At 47.9% G+C, this 19,605-nt stretch overlaps 1 protein-coding gene across 1 annotated transcript; it reads left to right on the top strand.

The window, feature by feature from the left end:
- The first annotated feature begins 16,836 nt into the window (after positions 1 to 16,836).
- Positions 16,837 to 19,605, top strand: LOC136500306 (cytochrome b561 and DOMON domain-containing protein At3g25290-like). Its single transcript, XM_066495650.1, has 3 exons — positions 16,837 to 17,587; positions 18,760 to 19,014; positions 19,127 to 19,605. The coding sequence occupies exons 1-3, from the start codon at positions 16,964 to 16,966 to the stop codon at positions 19,427 to 19,429; spliced, it is 1,182 nt and encodes a 393-aa protein (XP_066351747.1). The 5' UTR covers positions 16,837 to 16,963; the 3' UTR covers positions 19,430 to 19,605.

Genomic DNA, 19,605 nt, shown 5'->3' on the forward strand with positions numbered 1-19,605 from the left:
AGCTGTTGAATGAGTGAGTGTGGGGGGATTTATAACGAGAGGAAAGAGGGGTGGGCTTAATCGGCAATTCTGGGCATCTTAGAGGTTGTTTTCGGCTTTTCGTTTAGTAGTAATTTCGCTGTTAGGAGGAGTATTTGGACTATGTGGCATAAGATAATGGTGCACGAGTCCCAGCTCCCGTGGCCTGCTAGTTTTAGCCCTTGTTTAGTTCGCGAAATTTGGATTTTGGGCTACTGTAGCACGTTCGTTTTTATTTGGCAAATAGTGTTCAAACATGGACTAATTAGGCTCAAAACGTTCGTCTCGTAATTTCCCACCAAACTATGCAATTAGTTTTTCTTTTCATCTACATTTAATGCTCCATGCATGGGCCGCAAATATTCGATGTGACAGATACTGTAGACTTTTTGGAAGCTGAGGTGGAACTAAACAAGAGCTTACCTTTGTTGCTTGTGGTAGCCACAGTCGCAGAGACTGTTTGGTTAGAGACTTGGTAAGGTTGTCTGGGAGAAAGTGTCGCCTATTGCCTGAAAATTCAATAAAATTTGTCAGGCGAGGCAAGTTAGAAGATAGTCAGTTTAGTTGAAAGCCTATATCTGAGAAAATTAATATTAAAGAGAGATAACATATTCACATCGTAAATTTAATACTATTTGAGTAATATAATAAACTAAAAAAATAATATAAATCAATGCATTTTTACATTAAAATCGAGGACCAGGTTGGAGCAGCGAGGAAACAGAAGACAGAAAAACAAAATCCCTCTTTGTTTTATCCCTTCCTTTAATTTAATCGAGGACCAGAGGAAACAGAAGACAGAAAAACAAAATCTACACGCATTTCCAACAAACTAACAAGCTGTGTTGCGGGTCCAAAATACTTATTGTCAACCAGACCGGAGGATTAATGGGTGAACTAAAGTTTAGCTAAAGTCTCCAACCAGTTGTTTGCCAAGTAGTCAACAAAACCCAATTTACGGGGCTAACAACAACAAATCGATGAAAAAGGCTAACAATTAATAACTAGTTGACTAATTTTTAACTGGCTATATATATATATTTGCTACGCATGTGGACTTGAATTCGCTACGCATGTGGTGGGAGTGCGAGTTTGACGCGTGATCACAACGGCGGTGGCGAGAGGAAACCGTCCGCCACGCCACGAGCTTCATGTTCAGATTCAGACACAGGTCAGGTCACCGGCGGAAGTGTCCGTTACTCCATTGATCTTCTTCACCTAGCTAGCTCCTGTTGTGCGATGTCTCCTGTCCTCAACTTTTTATGCGAGACGGGTGTTGCATTGCTACCTCACCCACATCCACACTGATGGCTGATCCACACGCTGCTGCAGGCCTACCGATCGGTCCCCGCTGCAAGCCTTGACTGAAGCACGGGTCGTTGTGAGTCTGATACGCCCATACCATACGAGGGTGGGGTGTCGTGCGCAAATCCGTGCACGCTGACCACCGCGCATTAGATGCAGGTTGGCCGGGGCCGGCAGCGGCAGGGCAACTGGGCGTTGAAGGTTGACCCATCCGCGAATCACGACGGTGATGACTGATGACGAAGGGGGTGACCGTTGCGTGATGCGCGCGGGGTAGCAGCATCCACATGCACTGTAGTACTAGGGGCTCTTGGATCTGGATTGGAAATTGGATGAACTGGCAGCAGGGATTGGGAAGCAGCAGCAAGCATCTGAGCTGAATGCGTGTATGATGGATGGATAAGCTCACATGCAGCGGAATGAAGTAACGTGGATGCACAAGGGAGACTGATGAGCTGATTCGATCTGGGAACATGCATGTGGTGTGAGCGAGGCAATTGCGACCATGCTCTGTTTTAGGCTCCGTTCGGCTTACACTATATTCGATTTTTTTAGCTAGAACAATATATTTTTTTCTCACAATAATTCAGCCGAAACAGTATTTTTCAGTCAGTTTCAGTCAAGTTTAACACCAGCGAACGTACGTTAGCATGGTCGTTAGTGGATCCGCAAGATATAGAAACACGCGCCGTGTTATTTATCTCTACGAACGTGTATGTCCAGATACAGTAGTTTGGAGCCGTCTCAGGCGACCACCGCGCAGTACCGGGCAACAGCAGCTCTGAATCTTTCAAACCACCACCTACTTTCCATCTCTCCTATACTCTCAAGTTTGAAACATTATATCTGGGCTTGTTTGACAGGGCTCCTCTCCGGCTCCGGCTCTCACTCCTGCGGAAGAGCCCTACCAAACATTTTTATAGAGGAGCTATTTTTCAATAAAAGTGAAGAGCTGAAGCCATTTTGAAAGAGCCACCCCAGCAGGGTCGTGCCAAACATGCCCTAAGACTCGCACGCACCGGCTCCAATCCTGTTTGGTTCTTCGCTTGCGAACCCGACCGCATCGCCGTCAGTCAGATGCATGCCGAGAACCGACAAATCATACTAAGGGCTTGTTTGGAACGAAGGAATATAAAACAAAGGAAAGAGAAAAACAAACGAAAGGAAAATTGGCCAAAACAGAGGAAAGGAAAAACATAGGAATATGATAGGAAAGAGTGTTTGGAACACATGAAATCAAAATGAAGGAAAAAATAGTTGAGAGAAAGCACTTAGCGCAAAACGAATAATCGAACTACACATCAGTAGCTACCAGGCTCTTTTTACTATTGTGGGACCCATGCACTTACTCATCCACCCGCTAGCAGCAGACAACCATACATTTGATGAATTATTGCCGTAGTCACCTCGGGCTTCCGCGAAGGAATCAGAAACCAGAGATTGGAGTGGAGTTTTGCTTTCCCGTTAAACCCCGAAGAAGCTACAGTGTTCCATCTTTCCTATGTTCCAAACGCTCTGCTGTCCTCTCGTTCCTGCATTTTTGTTTACTCGAACCGGGACCTTCCGGTCACAGGCTCGTCTTTGACAGGTTGTAGCTACGTACACAAGTGTGACCACATCGTCTCAACTGGGGCTTACAAAGAGTTGTTTCTGAATAAAATGTGGAGCTCACAGAACCAAGTACTAGGGGTTAACTCTTGTTCGGATTAGGTAACTGCTATGCATGCACGCCTAGCAGTATTATGTATTATCTCTTCGATAGTTTTGTCTTGCATACCACTCTATCTACAAACTGAATCGCTGGACTGGAGTGAAAACTGAAAAGACATCTGAACTTTCCTGTATACTAATCTTTTGTTTAAGGGTTCTTGCATGCAGTTTGTGGCCTTTTTTTATCCTGAACAAGGTAGCTGAAAAGTTGGACCGACGAACGATGCTTTCTGGTGGAAGAAGCTCGTCTTTTTTCCAGATGGAAAGGATTCCCATCTTGTTGGTGTTGGGTGGTTAGGTTTCACGTTAGTTGACGTTCACACTCCCTTTTGTGTTTCGTACTCCGTCCTAGTAGATGCTAACTGGCATGGCGTGATTCCCAGCTTTCAGGCCGGCTCCATCAGCAATAGGGGCTTGCGGTTTTGGTAGGAGTAGTAGGACCGCTCTGAAAACATGGAAATAGCAGTAGGTTACTGTTGAGTACCAATATACACAGCTGGATTTGAGTACAACTCGGGATTCAGTGGTTGGGATCACTTAGATGGGAAAAGCTCATAGCCACATATGTTCAGCTGCCGTATTGCCAAAGTTCTCTGGTGTGTGCTTAGAGATATTTTGAATTGGGAAGGGTCCCTCGGCCTGTTCGCTGGTTGGTTTTTGTATTGGTTTGAGCTGGCCGGTGCTGGTTTATTGTGAGAGGAAAATATTGTTGGCTGGTTGATTTGGGCCGGCTGAATCCAACCAGTGAACACGCCGCCTGTTTCTGTGGCCGATCTATTTATGGGTGAATTGGTTTCCTCATGAACTTAGAGTACCTAAGCAAATACTCCATCTATTTTAAATTATAAGTTAGCTTACATACACGTATAACTTTTATCTCGTATCTAGACATAATGAATATCTATGTGCATATAAAAAAGCTATATATCTAGAAAAGTCCGAACGACTTATAATTTGAACCTGTAGGTCTCTGTCTTTGTGCAGGTTTTGTTTGGGCACTTTTTAAAATAGAATAAGATGGCAATAGAAAGGAAGGCCCCCTAACAATCCATACGAGATTTCATATTTGGGACTCTATGTTCCACATAACTGGCGGGTGCTGCTCAAGGAGAAAGACAAGGGGCTGGTGGGCGTTCTACTGCTGTACTAGCAGTAGCAATTAACTTAGTGTTCCTGTACTGTCTAATTGTATCTTAGTTCTTACTCACCCGTTTCAAATATTAGTTTTTTGTCTTTTGTAGGTACTCTCTTCGTACTAAAAAATAAAGTCATTTTGAATAAGGCTTGGGTCAAACATTGGAAATATAAATCATGAATAACTTTTAAGTTGTTAAGTTTGGAAATGTGAAAGCCATATAAGGGTGTGTTTAGTTTGGGAGGTGAAAATTTTTGGGTGTCACATCGGATCGGATGTGTCGGAAGGATGTCGGGAGATGTTTTTGGATACTAAAAAAAATTACAGAACCCATCAGGAAACTGCGAGACGAATCTAATGATACTAAGTAACCGGGCATTAGCACATGTGGGTTACTGTAGCATTTAAGGCTTTTCATGGACTAATTAGGCTTAAAAGATTCGTCTCACGATTTCGCCGAGAACTGTGCAATTAGTTTTTTTTCATCTACATTTAGTACTCCATGCATGTGTCCAAACATGCTCTTTTACTGTAGGAGGCAAAAATTTTTGGAAACTAAACATGGCCTAAATATATTTGTCCTGAAAAATACTTTCATAAAAATATACATATATCACTTTTTGATAAATATTTTTATAAAAACAAGGAGTCAAAGTAATAGAGACCGTGTCGCTGTCCAAAACGACTTTATTTTTTAGTACCGAGGGAGTACATTAAGATTATCATTCATAGTAAAACTATATATCTAGAAAACTCAGAATTGACATACTATGGACGCGTTTGGCCGGGCTCCCGTCGGCTCTGGCTCCCACACTGTAGCGCAACTATAACACGCAGGAGCTAGAGCCGGAGGAGAAAAAAAACGAGCTTCTCTGGCTCCGGCGCTGTCAGCGAGAGAGGAAATGAGAAGAGAGAAAAACGACTCTGGTGAACAGTGTCGCTACAGGGAGATGAACAGAAGAGGAGTCAGAGGAGCCGGAGCCGCTCGGAGCCCGGCCAAACGGGCTCTATATATCTAGAAAGGATAAGATGAGCTATAATTTGGAATGAAGGCTAGAAGCTAGTATCCCCAACAACCCTGTTCTGGCTTGTAAACCCTTAACGCTTTCAACAAAAGCAGAGATATCCTCAAGCGGCTGTACTTCAAGCATTTCCCTTTTGGTATGGATCCTGTGCTAATGTAGTAATGCCTAAATCATCATATGGCCGTTTCACGATTTGGAGAACAGAACATTTTAGTGCTACATACGCACGCAAAGCTTCTGAATCCGTATGTTTATAGCCAAGTTTTTTTTTGAACTTATGTTTATAGCCAAGTTGCTTGCGTGCTTAACTGAGTGTGGCTTTTGTCATTCTCACACACAACGAAGAAGGCGACAACACAAACGGCAACGGACCAAGTCCGTCCATTTGCCGGCTAACCGCATGCATGCATGCATGCAATGGGTTGCATTCAGAGTTTCAGACGAACAGACGCAGCGGTCGGGGTCAGAGAGCGTGGTTGAAGGGCAGGGCAGTCCAAGCGCCGAACTTGTGCTCCAAATGACCCCAAGAAAGCTTGGAAATTTTAAACTACTATTGTTTTTATGAATTTCTTAAACTACTATTGTTTCCCCATCAACCATGGCACCATGCCCATTTTCTTCAGGCAGGGGATCTTCAGTCAGCAAACTCGTGCTGCAATGCAACAAAAGTTGACACTTGACTGATGACTCCAGTACTCCACCCTACTCCACTCCTTCATTTTGTGAACTTTAACCGCCTGCAAAATTTGTCCTGCACTGCTTCTGTGCGGCCGTGCGGGCCGGTTGATGTGAAGGCGAGACTAGAAAAGCCTGCCTCCTGCTTTTCTTTGGTGTGAAAATTTTGGCGGATTTCTAATAGACAATAGTTGAAATCTGCCTCCCTTTCAGCCGTATTGCCCATCTGCCAGCCTGCGTCAGATTTGGTTGGTTGGTTTGACCACTGAAGTCTGTGTGTGTGTACGTGTACGGGGTCAGGTTTCAACACTACCGACGTCTACTCGGGTTCGCACAATCTGCATACGTAAGCAGTCTTCTAGATTCAGCTAAGTGCCTGCCCGATTTGGTTGGTTATCCTGTCCTGCCTGAATCTGCTTGGCCTGAGTTGGTTGGTTCCTGCTTGGATTTTGGCCACGTGGCCATAAAACCAAAAGGTTGGGTTTCGAATGGAAAACTGAAGTAGCAGTGGAAACCACACGAGCGTCCTGAGACCGACGGCGACGGCGGCGGCGGCGTGAGCTCCCCGGAGCCACCGCCGGCCCACATAGGTCACCACAGCATCGCAAGCTGACCTTCTTGCCCAGACGTGGAAGTTCCATGATCTATCTACGCTGCCATAACTTGCCTTTGCAATGCACAACGCAAGTAGCAACATCGCTTACCGAAGATCGTAGAATTTGTGACAATTGGTTTCCCGCAGGACAATTCAGCAGCCGGAACTTACGCCTCATTGTCTGAAACTGAAACGGAGGACCGGACCGAGCTTGGCGACATTGCAGGCTTGCAGCCACTTTCAGTTTCGGAGTTCGGCCCCGAGGTCCTGAGTGCTGACGACGCAGATGCACGGCACAGCAGCGGCAATTTTTTCAGGTGCGGGCAGTCGTGCCAACGGCGCGTTCTTCGTTCGTGCGCATCGCCGTAACCTGATCGAGAAGGCGTTGATTGCTGGCTGCACGGCATTCGCGTGCTTCGGTTTTGGATTGCCGGCACGTGTTTTTTCTCGTCCTCTGATAATAAGTGATAAAGGTGTCAGTGCGTGTCGTCCATTCCAATCCAAAAGGCAAAAAGAATGAAGTTCATTTTTCTAGTGATAAAAAAATATAAAATTTGACCAAATATATATTAAAAATACTAATATCTATGATATGCAGTAAATATTACTAAATTAATCATGCAATATATTTTTATACTTATTTGAAGATATAAATGCTGATATTATTTTCTATGGACATAATTAAATTTAGAATTGTTTGATTCTTTGTAAAACAATATTTTTATTCTTTTTGAGCCGGAGGGAGCAGTATCGTCCTCGACTTTTGTTGCAGACAGTGAGGTGAGGCAAACGTTCAGTAGAGCATATGGCTTGTAATCGCTTGTGAATCTTTGAAGAGTAATAAGGTTAGTAATCGCTTGTTTGAAAAGTAATAAGGTTACCATGCAATATTACGGTTATTATCACCATCCTCAGGAAAATGCAATTCTTGGTCTGATTAGCGTTTAATGAGGTTTTCGGGGGGGGGGGGGGGGGGGGGGGGGGATGGCCCCTATGAACTACACGTAGCTCTACCTAATGGAGAGAGGGGAGGAGATTTGGATAGGCCTTATGGCATCTGCAATTGTGTCGATTAACTCTCTACAACACCACCACGCAGGAGAGAAGCAAGGCCCCTATGAACTACACGTAGCTTTGCCTGATGGAGAGAGGGGAGGAGAATGGATAGGTCTTACGGCATCTGCAATTGTGTCGATTAACTCTCTACAACACCACCACGCAGGAGATAATTTTTTTTTAATTTTAACCCTTTTTTAATATAATTTTAAATCTAACACTGACGATTTTTTTTAAACTAACACTTTTGGCCGCGCGGCACAGGGTTGACGTGGCGTGGGGCGGCCGGGGGGCCGCTGACGTGGCCGGTCCTGCTGCGCCACCCATCATGGCGTAGCAGTGCCGCGCCGTATTGCGTGGCGCGGCTGGACCAAACATACCGCACGAGCACCCACACCTGCCGCTGCGCCCGCCGCCGGCCCGGGTTACCTGGATGGTAGAATCGAAACGCGTCGCGCCAGTATATTGTTGAGTTTTTTCACGGCCGAATAGAGAATTTGATAAGCCAATGATTAGTTTTTCGTCTTTCATAATACGGTTATGCACCATTTTAACTAATCAATTACGAAAAATTGTCACCGGTGTCCAGATACGCCGGGACTGTCGGTTCCCGAACACAGGGTACTTAATCTCGCCGGCAGTGCTGCCGCGACTCAACGAAACGAATAAGAAGCAAGTTGACACGCTGCCACATAACATATTCATTGTTTTGACATAAGTTTGACATAAAATAACCAAATAACTCCGCAAGTTTCGGATGTCAATATTCGTTTGACCAAAACAAACTAAGACCCAGGAGTGTAAGGATCCCTCGGACGCCTCTGTCTCTTCGGATTTGTTGGCAACACATTGGGAGTGTAGCCAACGTCGGTATGGTCGCGTCGACGGTGCGTACGGCTTGTACCCTGTAGGTATATGATACGCACGATTACTTATAATTCTTTATGATCGTTAGTTCATGGAGCCTACGTACTGAAACAAACTATCTTTGTTAGTACCTGTGAGGCTCCTTGGGTGCCAAACGGGGCACCACCTAGCTGAGACATGCCGATCTCGTCCTACGGCCATTCGTCCCACTGGCTGTGCTGTCCGCGGAAGCCCGGGGGTTCGTCGTCGTCGTCCTCCTCGTCCTTGGCTGCAGGGTCCTTCCCAGCGCTAAGATGTGGTGATGTACGCACCGTGGAAGTGGCACCCTGCGTCATCGCCTAAGAAGAGCCGGCTGGTGTCCTCAAAGAGGCTGAAGACGTGCCACCCGACCGCGCGGGGAGTGGCGGTTCCTCATAAGGAGTGTCCATGCAGCTCAACTTCTGAGCTAGCTTCCTGCAGCTCTTCTTCACCTTCTGCATAAATAGACGTTAAAGTTAGTTCATTAGTCAAACGCATATACAATAAAGAAATATTTTCGAAACGGACAAGTTTATGTTTACCTCCACAAAAGCCGCGAGAACGCATGGCCCCTGCCCTCTAGACTCGTGAAGCCAGAACGCTGCTTCATTGGACAGCCTTGACAATTGTGTCGCCTGGGTACAAAAACGCGGTTGGACAGTTTTAGTACACATACTTAATACCAAAAGGATAACAAATTGTACCATTCAAGTATCTTACCACGTATCTTTGAAGCGGGGCTCTCTGTAGCTGTGTGTCCTCCCTAGTGGTGACGTCGTACATATCTTCGATGACATCTTCCTCCGAGTCCTCGTCAATCACCACGTCAGTGTACGGGGCTTGATATGTGTCCTCGTAGACCTGTGAAGCCACCACAGGTACTCGTCGAAGGTGTGCTGGTCGTGTGGAGAACCCTCAAGGATCGCATGTGGTACCCTGGTCTGCCACAAATGGATGTACGAGCCGTGTGTCACGCGCTAATCCTTGGTCTTGTACCTCTTTCTGCGGTCAAACCTGCAACAAAACGATGTTAGTTGTACCAAACACACATCTGAATTGTAGCATTGTTATTAATCGATAACGCACCCGTGCAATTCTTGATTGGTGGAGTACAATGGTGGTGGGCACCATGTCATTCTTCCAAACTGTCTGCAGACCCGGATGGGCAAGTGAATCTCGACCACATGGAATAAAATAAGAGGGACGTCGCAGCGATACTCGTGTGACTCGTCCCTAGTGATAGGACTCAGATAGTCCTGGAGCTTCGGAGAATCCCAAGGACACCAAAACACCTGAAATTTTGTAATTGTGTTAGGTTGTGATATAGTGTACATCGAAGAAGACACTGCTACGATAGTATAGAGAGCGTAACCTGGTGCTGTGTCAGGACGTCGAGACCGTCCGTATACTCCCTGTACTTGCGCCACGCATTCCCTCTAACTAACTGTGCTTCCGTCTAGATATACAGAGCTGTATGGAGTGTATCATGCCCGTTCCATTGCTGCATTGAATATGATAATGAATTAGCAACTAACTGCCTAGAAGAATATAATGAACCGAAGTACTTACCGGTAAACCATTATTAAGGGGCCTCCCAACGGGCAATCGTTCCCAACACCAAACCTGGAGTAGGTAGGAGCAACCCCCAAGGTTCGCATGTCCTGAGGTGCGACGACAAACAACGCATAGCTGTCGATACGTCCATGCCAGGACTGCGCTGCCCCAACTGTACCCCGCTATGTTCTCCCACGACTGGCGAAGTATGTCAAGGAAGATCCAGCTGATGGTGTTGCCCGAGGCGTCTGGAAAGAGGAAAGTACCAAGAAAGTGCTAGAGCCACACTCGAGCAAACCTATCGATCTGTGCCTCCTCAGCTTGTGGGTCCAAGTACTCAAAGCGCTCTGTGATACAGGACGACGAAACACCAGAATTTTTTTTGTAATTGATCAAAGAAAATAAGACCCGATTGCTACAGGAAAGCAATGCAAGTATTAAATAGGCTTGAATTTCTCACTTATTTTTCTTGGAAGCCTCGTCGTCCGGTGGAAGAAAACCAGTAAACTGAGCCACCAGCTCCCTCTAGTGATCGTTGTCAACTATCCCTGTCATTGGAAGTCCCCTCAACCGAAGGCCTAAAATAGCCTTCACGTCCTGCAACATCATGGTCATCTCGCCACAAGGTAGGTGGAACGTGTGGGTCTCAGGCCTCCACCTGTTATAAGAATAGAACGACTGTTAGTTGCCTTCAATTTGTTACAAGAAAGTTTACGTATAAAGAATGCACTCGCACCTGTCTACAGCTGCAGTAAGTAGTGCTGGGTCAAGGGGCGGAAGACCGTGGTTGACAACACGGACAAGCTCGAGGAAGCCAGCACGCCATATGTACGGCGTATAACGCTCGTCCCACTGATGCGCCCTGGTGTGAGTGCGGGGCCTCAAAGGAGGCAAGGACACATCTACGTCGTTGTCACTCAAGATGTGTGCTCGGTGCTGGTCGTCGTACTCCACCTCCAGAATGGGGTACAACGGGTGCTGCGTGGGAGAGGCCATCCTATTACAAATTGATAAACAAAGCGTTAGAGTATTCAAATTAACAAAATTTAAATTAACATTATGTAACATTGCAAATTTTGAACTACTTGTAATGCGATATGAAAGCACATGTATATATGGGCACAAGGCTAGGATAAACAAGCGAGCAAAAGAGGTAAAGCCCGATGGTCATGTGCTATGGACGTGGATAGGGGCTAGAGATCGTAAAATAAACACCAACCAATAAGCGAGGGAGCGAGTTACGCTCAGCGTTACGGCCACGGTAGAATTAACCCACGATCGAAACGTTCGAATGAATTACGATCCATCGACCGGCTCGCTACAATCCCTAACTAAATAACTAACTACAAACTAAATAATAAATACCTAATCAATCACAAACTAAATATCCTAAAACAATAATAATCACAAACTAAATAATAAATACCTAATATCCAAAAACTACATACGTAAATCACAAACTAATTATCCTAATACAATAATAATCAAAATAACTTTAAATCAAGAGAGAGGTACCTTAGGAGCGGACGGCCTTGACGCGCCGGCGAGGGTACTGCGAGGCGCGGGCGGTCGCGGCTGGCGGGAGTGGTCGGCGAGGGCGCGAGCCGGCGCGGCGTGGGCGGGCACGGCCGGGTGCGGGCGCTGGAGGCGTGCGCTGGGCGGCGGCGGGGCGCAACGGCTGGCTGGCAGCGTGCGCGGGCGGGCAGGGGTGCGTGCGGGCGGGGGCTCGCGCGCTATATTTATTTGGCCCTGTCGCGCCATGGATCAGGGGGCGGCATTGCCGCGCCATGATGGGTGGCGCGGCAGGACCGGCCACGTCAGCGGCCCCCCGGCCGCCCACGCCACGTCAGCCCTGTGCCGCGCCACCATGCATGGCGCGGCACACCGCGCCAGGGCAATAGGCGCGGCCAAAAGTGTTAGTTTTAAAAAAAATCGTCAGTGTTAGATTTAAAATTATATTAAAAAAAGGGTTAAAATTAAAAAAAATTCGCAGGAGAGAAGAAAGGATAGAGAAGGGAAGCTTGCTAATAGTGGCTGTCGCATTCCTTAGCCCTTTGTCTGTAAAAGGCATTTCTATGCTTTGAATTGCAGCCAGTTCAAAGCTCAACAACATGTAGGACCGCTCAACAGTATATATTTGTTAGTTTTAAGCAACATTGTGTAGTGCAGTAGTGGTAGTAACTGCAAGAGTGAACAACAGGCTATGCGAGACGACGGACCAGCGTTGAGGACCCAGGCGGAGGTGGATGGTCTTTTCCTTTTCGTATCATATGGACATAAGACCAACACAATTGAAAAAGGAAAAAAGATTGTTTCAATAAAGGTAGAAAAGATTCAACTATAAGGGGGGCATTACCCCTCCTCTTTGTGGTGGACACGTGGAGGGAGAGGACGAGAACGATTAGACCTTAGGGGGCGTGTGGCAGTTTGATGCATTCCATCATCAGGAGTGAAGGGTCACAGGATGAGCACGTGATACATACGTGATTTTGCATGCGCCACTATTATATGTTTTGTCATTTTTTTTGCTAGTGAATTTAAAATTTTGGATATCGATGTTGAGTAAGTTTTTTTTAGTGAAAACAAGCCTACCGTAGACTTACGTTTTGGATGGAAGGAAGTGTTTCGTTTTCATCGGTTAACCAGCAAGCGAGCATAAGCTCGAGTGGTTCTGTCCCCGTCGTGGGAAGGCTCCGGTCGGGAGTTCGACTCCTGGCTGTTGCGGGCACAACTATGGTAATACCCAGTTTGTGTAGAAAAAAAAAATCATCATCTATTGTGTAGAAAAAAAAATCCTCATCTACCCCGCGTCCCAAAGTATAGATAAAAAGGTTCCAGCCCACTCACAAGGTTACAGGCCCCTGTGTAAGGGTGGACATGGGGTTCAGGGGTTTTTTTGGGCTGTGTGAGAGGTCTTCTTCCTAGCGCAAAAACTACGGGGACTGTCTGTCCAGATTTTTTTTTAATTTTAATATTTTTTTAAACTAATTTTAAATTTAACACGGTCGGTTTTTTTTAAGCTAACACTTTTGGCCGCGTGACTGCTGATGTGGCGGGGCCTGCCGCGCCCTGATTCATGGCGCAGCAGAGCCCGGTAAACAGCCCACCTGCCCGTCTCTGCACAGGTTGTTGCTGTCTTTCTGTGATCTGTGGAAGAATGTGGTGTGCACTGTCGTGGACTAGGGCTGAACACGGTGCTAGCTTGATGCGCCCTGATCTGTGGAAGGAGACTGTGCTAACCGAATGATGTGTTGTGATGTGATTCCACACATATTCTCACGCACCCAAAAAAGCTAGCATCGTGTTCAGCCCTAGTCCACGACAGTGCACACCACCTTCTTCCACAGATCACAGAAAGACAGCAGCAACCTGTGCAGAGACGGGTAGGTGGGCTGTTTACCGGGCTCTGTCGCGCCATGGATCAGGGCGCGGCAGGCCCCACCACATCAGCAGTCACGCGGCCAAAAGCGTTAGTTAAAAAAACATACCGTGTTAAATTTAAAATTAGTTTTTAAAAAATGTTAAAATTAAAAAAAAATTCTCTGCCCACCGCAGGCCGAGTTTTTTTTTCATTGGTTAACCAACCGATCCGAAAAATAATTCAGTTAGTTACAAATGGAGGCCGGATTTGTGACCGGAATTTGGTTAGCTCGATCGGTTTCAGTCTCTGACCAGTCCGGGTTAGGTTATCGGTAATCATGGCCACCCCAACCAACAAGTATGATCCAGCCCTCTTGCTGTCATCCCGTGCCAGTTGTCACTGTGCCAGGCAGCCGTATATGCACAGCACAGAGCTTTGGCCCTGGGCGGTGCAACTGTGCAAGAACCGAACGGTGCCAGTGCCACGCACACGCAATGCGGCCGTCACGGTGGCGTCAGGGCGCCCCGTCTCAGGACCAAAGCGCCGCACGTCCATTTCGGGCAGCGTCGTCGCCACGCGCCAAAGCCCGCAGGCCGCAGCCCCGTCGTCGCCTGGCTCCCGTCGCTGTCCCCTGCCACGGGTCCCCCCTCTCCTGTCGCGGTGCACGAACAGAGAGCAGCCAGCCAGCCAGCAAGCCATGCCCATGCATGGGCGTCCGTCATCGGCGACGTGGACGTGCCGGCGTGCGGACGAGTTTCTGGTCCATGCGCGACGAGAAAGAAACCTGCGTCACAGGAAAGAAAGAAAGAAAGAAAAAGCCGTGTGGCGATGTGAATGGACCGATTCGGTTCGTGGTGCGGTGCCGGCACGTCGATCGGGCGTGTAGTGTCCTAGTCCGGACTCTGCAGGAGTCTGAAGTCTGAACCGGGACGCCGGAGCGGCGACGTCCGTCCGTGCGGCATCATACGCACGCCGGGAAAAGAGGACGATCGAGGCCGGAGGCCGAAACCGGCGGGTCAGACGGTCAGGCCACGGTAACCTAGGCTCGCAGCTGCTCCGTGGTCAGCGGCGACGACGACGACAGCGCTTAATTCAGCTCGGACTCGGAGGCAAGAAGGCAACTCAAAGCTGCCGCTGCCGGCAACGGCAACCGCCGAGCGTTGGAGTTCCACGCGGCTGACGTGCGTCCCGGGCCGGGGCGTTGAAGTGAGCGTTGGCGCGTACGGCGGGCGGGCGTACCCGCTAGTCCGTACTCGATCGCCGTCGCTGCGAAGTTCACAGGTGCGACCGACCGGACGGGGCGAGAGTTCCACTTCCAGGTCGCGGCGGTTGCGTCACGGCCGAGTGCGTTTTTCCGAACCACGATACCTGAGACCTGAAGTCCTGAACCGTACCAATGGCCAATAGGGCGGAACGAGATCCTCTAACGTACTCCTCTCTACGTAAGAGGGACGTTTGTTGCACCGTTCCTGCGACATTCGACGGCCATCGGACGACACGCAGCAAATAATCACAGAAGCCGTCCAAATCTTGCGTCGGCACATATACTCGATGCGGCCCACGTTCAGGAAGCACAAAACATAGTGGGAGAAGGAACGCTCCAGCCTCAGGCAGAATACGTTTGTTATTTGTTCTTCACAATTCATTTGCAGTGCATATTGGAACGACGGGTTCTCAACAATTTTGTCATGAAAATACTTGAGCATGCCACTTGCTTAACCGTATGCTATCTCTCGTTGGCGCTTGGTACGCAAATAATTCTTGTGATCACAAAGTGTGTAGCTAAGATTGAGTGGACCACCAACTTGACGACTAGCCAACCCATGTGCAGCTTTTGGTCCAATTCCCGCATCATCTGCTGTTTCAATTTCAAAAGCTTGTAAATCTGAAATTTTCCTTTGTGACGCCATTAGGTGCAAGGTTGCTGGCAGGTGTAGTGCATGACTGTGTTCCAAAACTAAGTCAAACACTATCAAAGTTTCCTTCTTTCGGACAATTTTAAGATTCATGTGGACTTGACAATCAGTTCTAGTTTCAGCTCGAGAGCACTTTGTTAAATGATCTCTTTTATCTGGCAACCCCTCATTTGCACAAACAAATTTATATGATGTAATCTTGCCATCAGAAGATCTTTTGTTTGTATACCTTTTCCTAACCTCAGAGCCTTTCTGTCCACCATAGCTCAGCCAAAATGCCCAAGCTTCATCTGAAGTTCTAAATTCCATGCCAACATGAGGTACAAAATTAGCCATCAAGCTCTCTCTGTACAGAGTAGAAAAGCAGACCACAAGGTATGAGGTTGGTTCATATTCATTCAAAAACATGAGAACAGTGCATATTCATAAAAGAGCAGTTGTGAGATTAGTGCATATCCATGAAAGAGCGATCGTCAACTCTCTTTATTCAGGGAAAAAAAGACCAGAAAGTTAGAAAACCATGCCACAATAAACAGTTACATGTTATGGCACATTTTGACAAAAGAAAAGCCATGAGATTGAGTTACACACCTATTTCGTTCCACTTCAGGACCTTTCGATTCTATTTTAATTGCAGACAAGCTACATCTTTCTTGAGAAAGGGAGAGGCTTCAACAAAGCTCAGAACAATCTGATGAAGACAGATCAATCAAATCCAAATATCCATTCATGACACAGCAAAGCAGATCTAGTTCGAGTCAGCGCGTGGGAACGCTTGGCGTGACCTGTGAGGTCTCGCCGTCTTGGGCTCTTGGCCTGTTGGCCTGTTGGCCTGTTGGTCTCCGTCTGCATTCACCGCAGCCCTGCCCATGACGAAGACCTGCAGCAACGCGTAACCATTGACCTGGCTAACGTGCGTCGTTCTGGCACCAATTTATTCCTGCCTGCGTGCCATGCCATCGCATGCCATGGCCACGGCACTGCTCCGTCGTCGCCGTCGTCGTCGTCGTCGTGGTGTCGAGCATCCAAACATACTCAGTTGCCATCCCCTCTTAACAATCGTACTCCTACATTCGTACCACACACCGATAATGGAATGAATCATTAGTTTAGGATGCCGAGCCTGTTCGTTTGCTCGTAAACAATCGTAAATTTTCAGCCAGGAACAGTGTTTTTCTCTCACACCAAATCAGCCAGCAGTAAATAATTCACGATACGATACGGCCTCCGGAACATGCCGTGATTCGATCTATGTTTAGTAAGTTACTACTACCAAATAACTACGGATTAAAGAGGTAACCTTGAGACAGTCAATGCATGACAATGGCGTAAACTTGCGCTTACAACTGCACAACTAATCAGACATGTCCAAATGCAATCGCTGTAAAAAATAAGGAACGTGTAAAACATTTCCCAAAAAGTCATGTCCTGCTGAAAAACTGTCGGCTTGAAAAAGTACCGGTCTCTGGCCCTACGACCACGACCACGTGAATCAGGGCCCAATCGCAGGCCCCCACGTGTCCACCGTCCTCTCCGCCCTCGTGCCCTCCTCCTTATTAACCGCGCCCCCTACCCACCCGCACCACTCGCTGCAGCATCGTTCCGAGCTCCATCCAACTCCGGAACCCAAAATCCGCAGCCTTTTCTGCGCTTCTCCTTTCCCCCTCCTTGCCTACCGTGCCGCCGCTGCCCCGCCCGCAAGAACCCCGACCCCGCGCGGCCGCGGCCATGTCCTTCCCGCGGCTCCTCCTCGCCCTCCTCGCCGCGGCGGCGTTCGCGGCGGCCGCCCACGCGGCGGCCGCCTGCGCGGCGGAGAAGTTCTCGGGCAACCGCGTGTTCGCGGCGTGCGCGGACCTGCCCCGCTTGGGCGCGTCGCTGCACTGGTCCTACGACGCCGCCGGCTCCTCCCTCTCCGTGGCGTTCGTAGCCTCCCCGCCGTCCTCCGGCGGGTGGGTCGCGTGGGGGCTCAACCCCAAGGCGCAGAGCATGGACGGCACGCAGGCGCTGGTGGCCGTCCCCAAGGCCGGCGGCGGCGGGTACGAGGTGCAGACCTACAGCATCTCCGGGTACTCGCTCGGCAACCCGGGCCCTCTCCCCAACTACCAGACGTCCGACCTCGCCGCCGAGGTCGGCGCCGACGGCCGCGTCCAGGTGTTCGGGACCCTCAAGCTGCAGAACGGCACGGGCGCCGAGGTGAACCATGTCTGGCAGGTGGGCCCCTACTCCGGTGGGATCGGGCCGCACGACACCAAGCCCGGCAGCGACAGCATGAACGCCAAGGGGACGCTCAACCTCCTTACCGGGGCCACCACCGCCGCCAGCGGAGGCGGCAGCATCCTCAGGAAGAAGAATGTGAGTTGCTCCTCCCCCTTTGTCTGTTCGTGTTATATAAGCCATTTGTTCGTTTCTTCGATTCTTATCCTGCGCTGGTGCAAAATTTCAAAGTCAATTTGATCCCATTCACAACACAACTCTGCTAGTATTCGATTCCTGACTCAATTTTCAGTAAAAAAAATCACCTTTTTATCAGAAGAGCTCTTCTGTTTTACGTTTGTTTTTGCGAATGAGTTTAGTACTGTATTTACGTCAAGCGTTACTGCAACGGAAAAGATAATTCCTCTCTCTGAAAAAAAGCAAGCCACACAGATTAAGTTTGTCGCATGATTTTTTTCTTCTTCGATGAACAGCATGTTGATGTAGTGGTAAGAACGTGGGAAACCTACTCCTTTTAAAATTCCAGGCTTCGAATGTATGTATAGCTGAGAAAAGAAAATTCGTGAAGTGTTCTACGATAGTCTCAACTAATTTGTCCTGGTGCGTTGAATTGATTCAGAGCTGCTAATCAACTGTATTAGTCCGTACGGCAGGCAGCGTTTGTTGACACTGTTTATTAGGCGTGGCAGCTACACCAGTTTCCCTCTTCCTTATCCGTACACTTGGATTTTTGGTGTGTAGGGGGCGCAATTTTCATCCTTCCTTGTTGGACTTATAAGCAGTTCAGCTTGGATTTGACCAATTTTTGGTGGCTAAATGCCTCGGTTTTTTTTGCATTTACATGTATTCTGAAGAACAAAGGCATATGCGGCTAACATGCTATTCTGACCTATCAGGGCAATTCGATGCAGTCAAGATAATCAGCTGGCATATTTTTATTTCACAGTATAATTCTTGCTGTCATACTAGTAGTGTACTAGTGCGTAGTGCCTAGGTATCCTGGTAGGTGCCTTGTGAGTTTGTGACAACTGATGAAGTCTTCAAAGAAAATATTATTGTCTCCGTTTCCATTAAAAATGCTATTACTGCCATTTAGCACCTAACAGCTGTTACCATCTTACTCCAGTTTGCTTTGTGAGTTGTTACAACTGATGAAGTCTTCGAAGAAAATAGTGTCTCCGTTTCCATTAAAAATGCTAGTATTGTCATTTAGCACCTAACAGCTGTTACTTCTGATTTTGCTTTGGGCGTACTGTCCAGTGTTTTCTGATTTCATCAAATCATTCTCATTTGTCCTGTTCTTTATGTAGACTCATGGAATCCTGAATGCTGTGAGCTGGGGTCTTCTGTTGCCGATGGGAGCCATTTTCGCAAGGTACCTCAAGACATTCAAATCAGCTGATCCAGCATGGTTCTACCTCCACGTAGCTTGCCAGCTGATCGGGTACGGCGTCGGAGTCTCTGGCTGGGCAACTGGAATTCATCTTGGAAACCTGTCCAAGGGAATCACCTATTCGCTTCACAGGAACATTGGGATCACAGTATTCGCTCTTGGTACTCTGCAGGTACTACATAGCAATAGCATACATCCATCCTTCTCATGACGCTCTTTTACCCAGCTGATGAATGAAAAACCTAAACCCCCAGCTGATCTTTTTTCCCCTCCCAATGTACTAGATCTTTGCGCTCTTCTTGAGGCCGAAGAAGGACCACAAGTACCGGCTGTACTGGAACATCTACCACCACTCGGTCGGTTACACCATCATCATACTGGGCATCGTCAACATCTTCAAGGGCATGTCGATCCTGGACGTGGAGCAGAAGTGGAAGACGGGCTACATCATCGCGATTGCCATCCTGGGCGCCATCGCCGTGATCCTGGAGGTCGTCACATGGGGCATTGTTTTGAAGCAGAGGAAAGAGGACAGCAAGACCTACAACGGCACCTCCAACGGCGGCCGCTTGCCGCTATCTATGTAGCTCGGTCATAGTCAGGTCCTCTGACTGTATCTAATCTTCAGTGTTGTGTTGGTGTGCAGATGTAGGCGGGTTAGGCCTTATGATGGTTTAGTGTCTCACTCTGTTTTTTTTTTGTATGATAGATGTGTGTATACTGCACGATTATTATACTGGAGATGAGTGAGTGATACCGGTGG

Source organism: Miscanthus floridulus, chromosome 13 (genome assembly GCF_019320115.1).
Source record: "Miscanthus floridulus cultivar M001 chromosome 13, ASM1932011v1, whole genome shotgun sequence".
Classification (NCBI taxonomy): Eukaryota; Viridiplantae; Streptophyta; class Magnoliopsida; order Poales; family Poaceae; genus Miscanthus; species Miscanthus floridulus.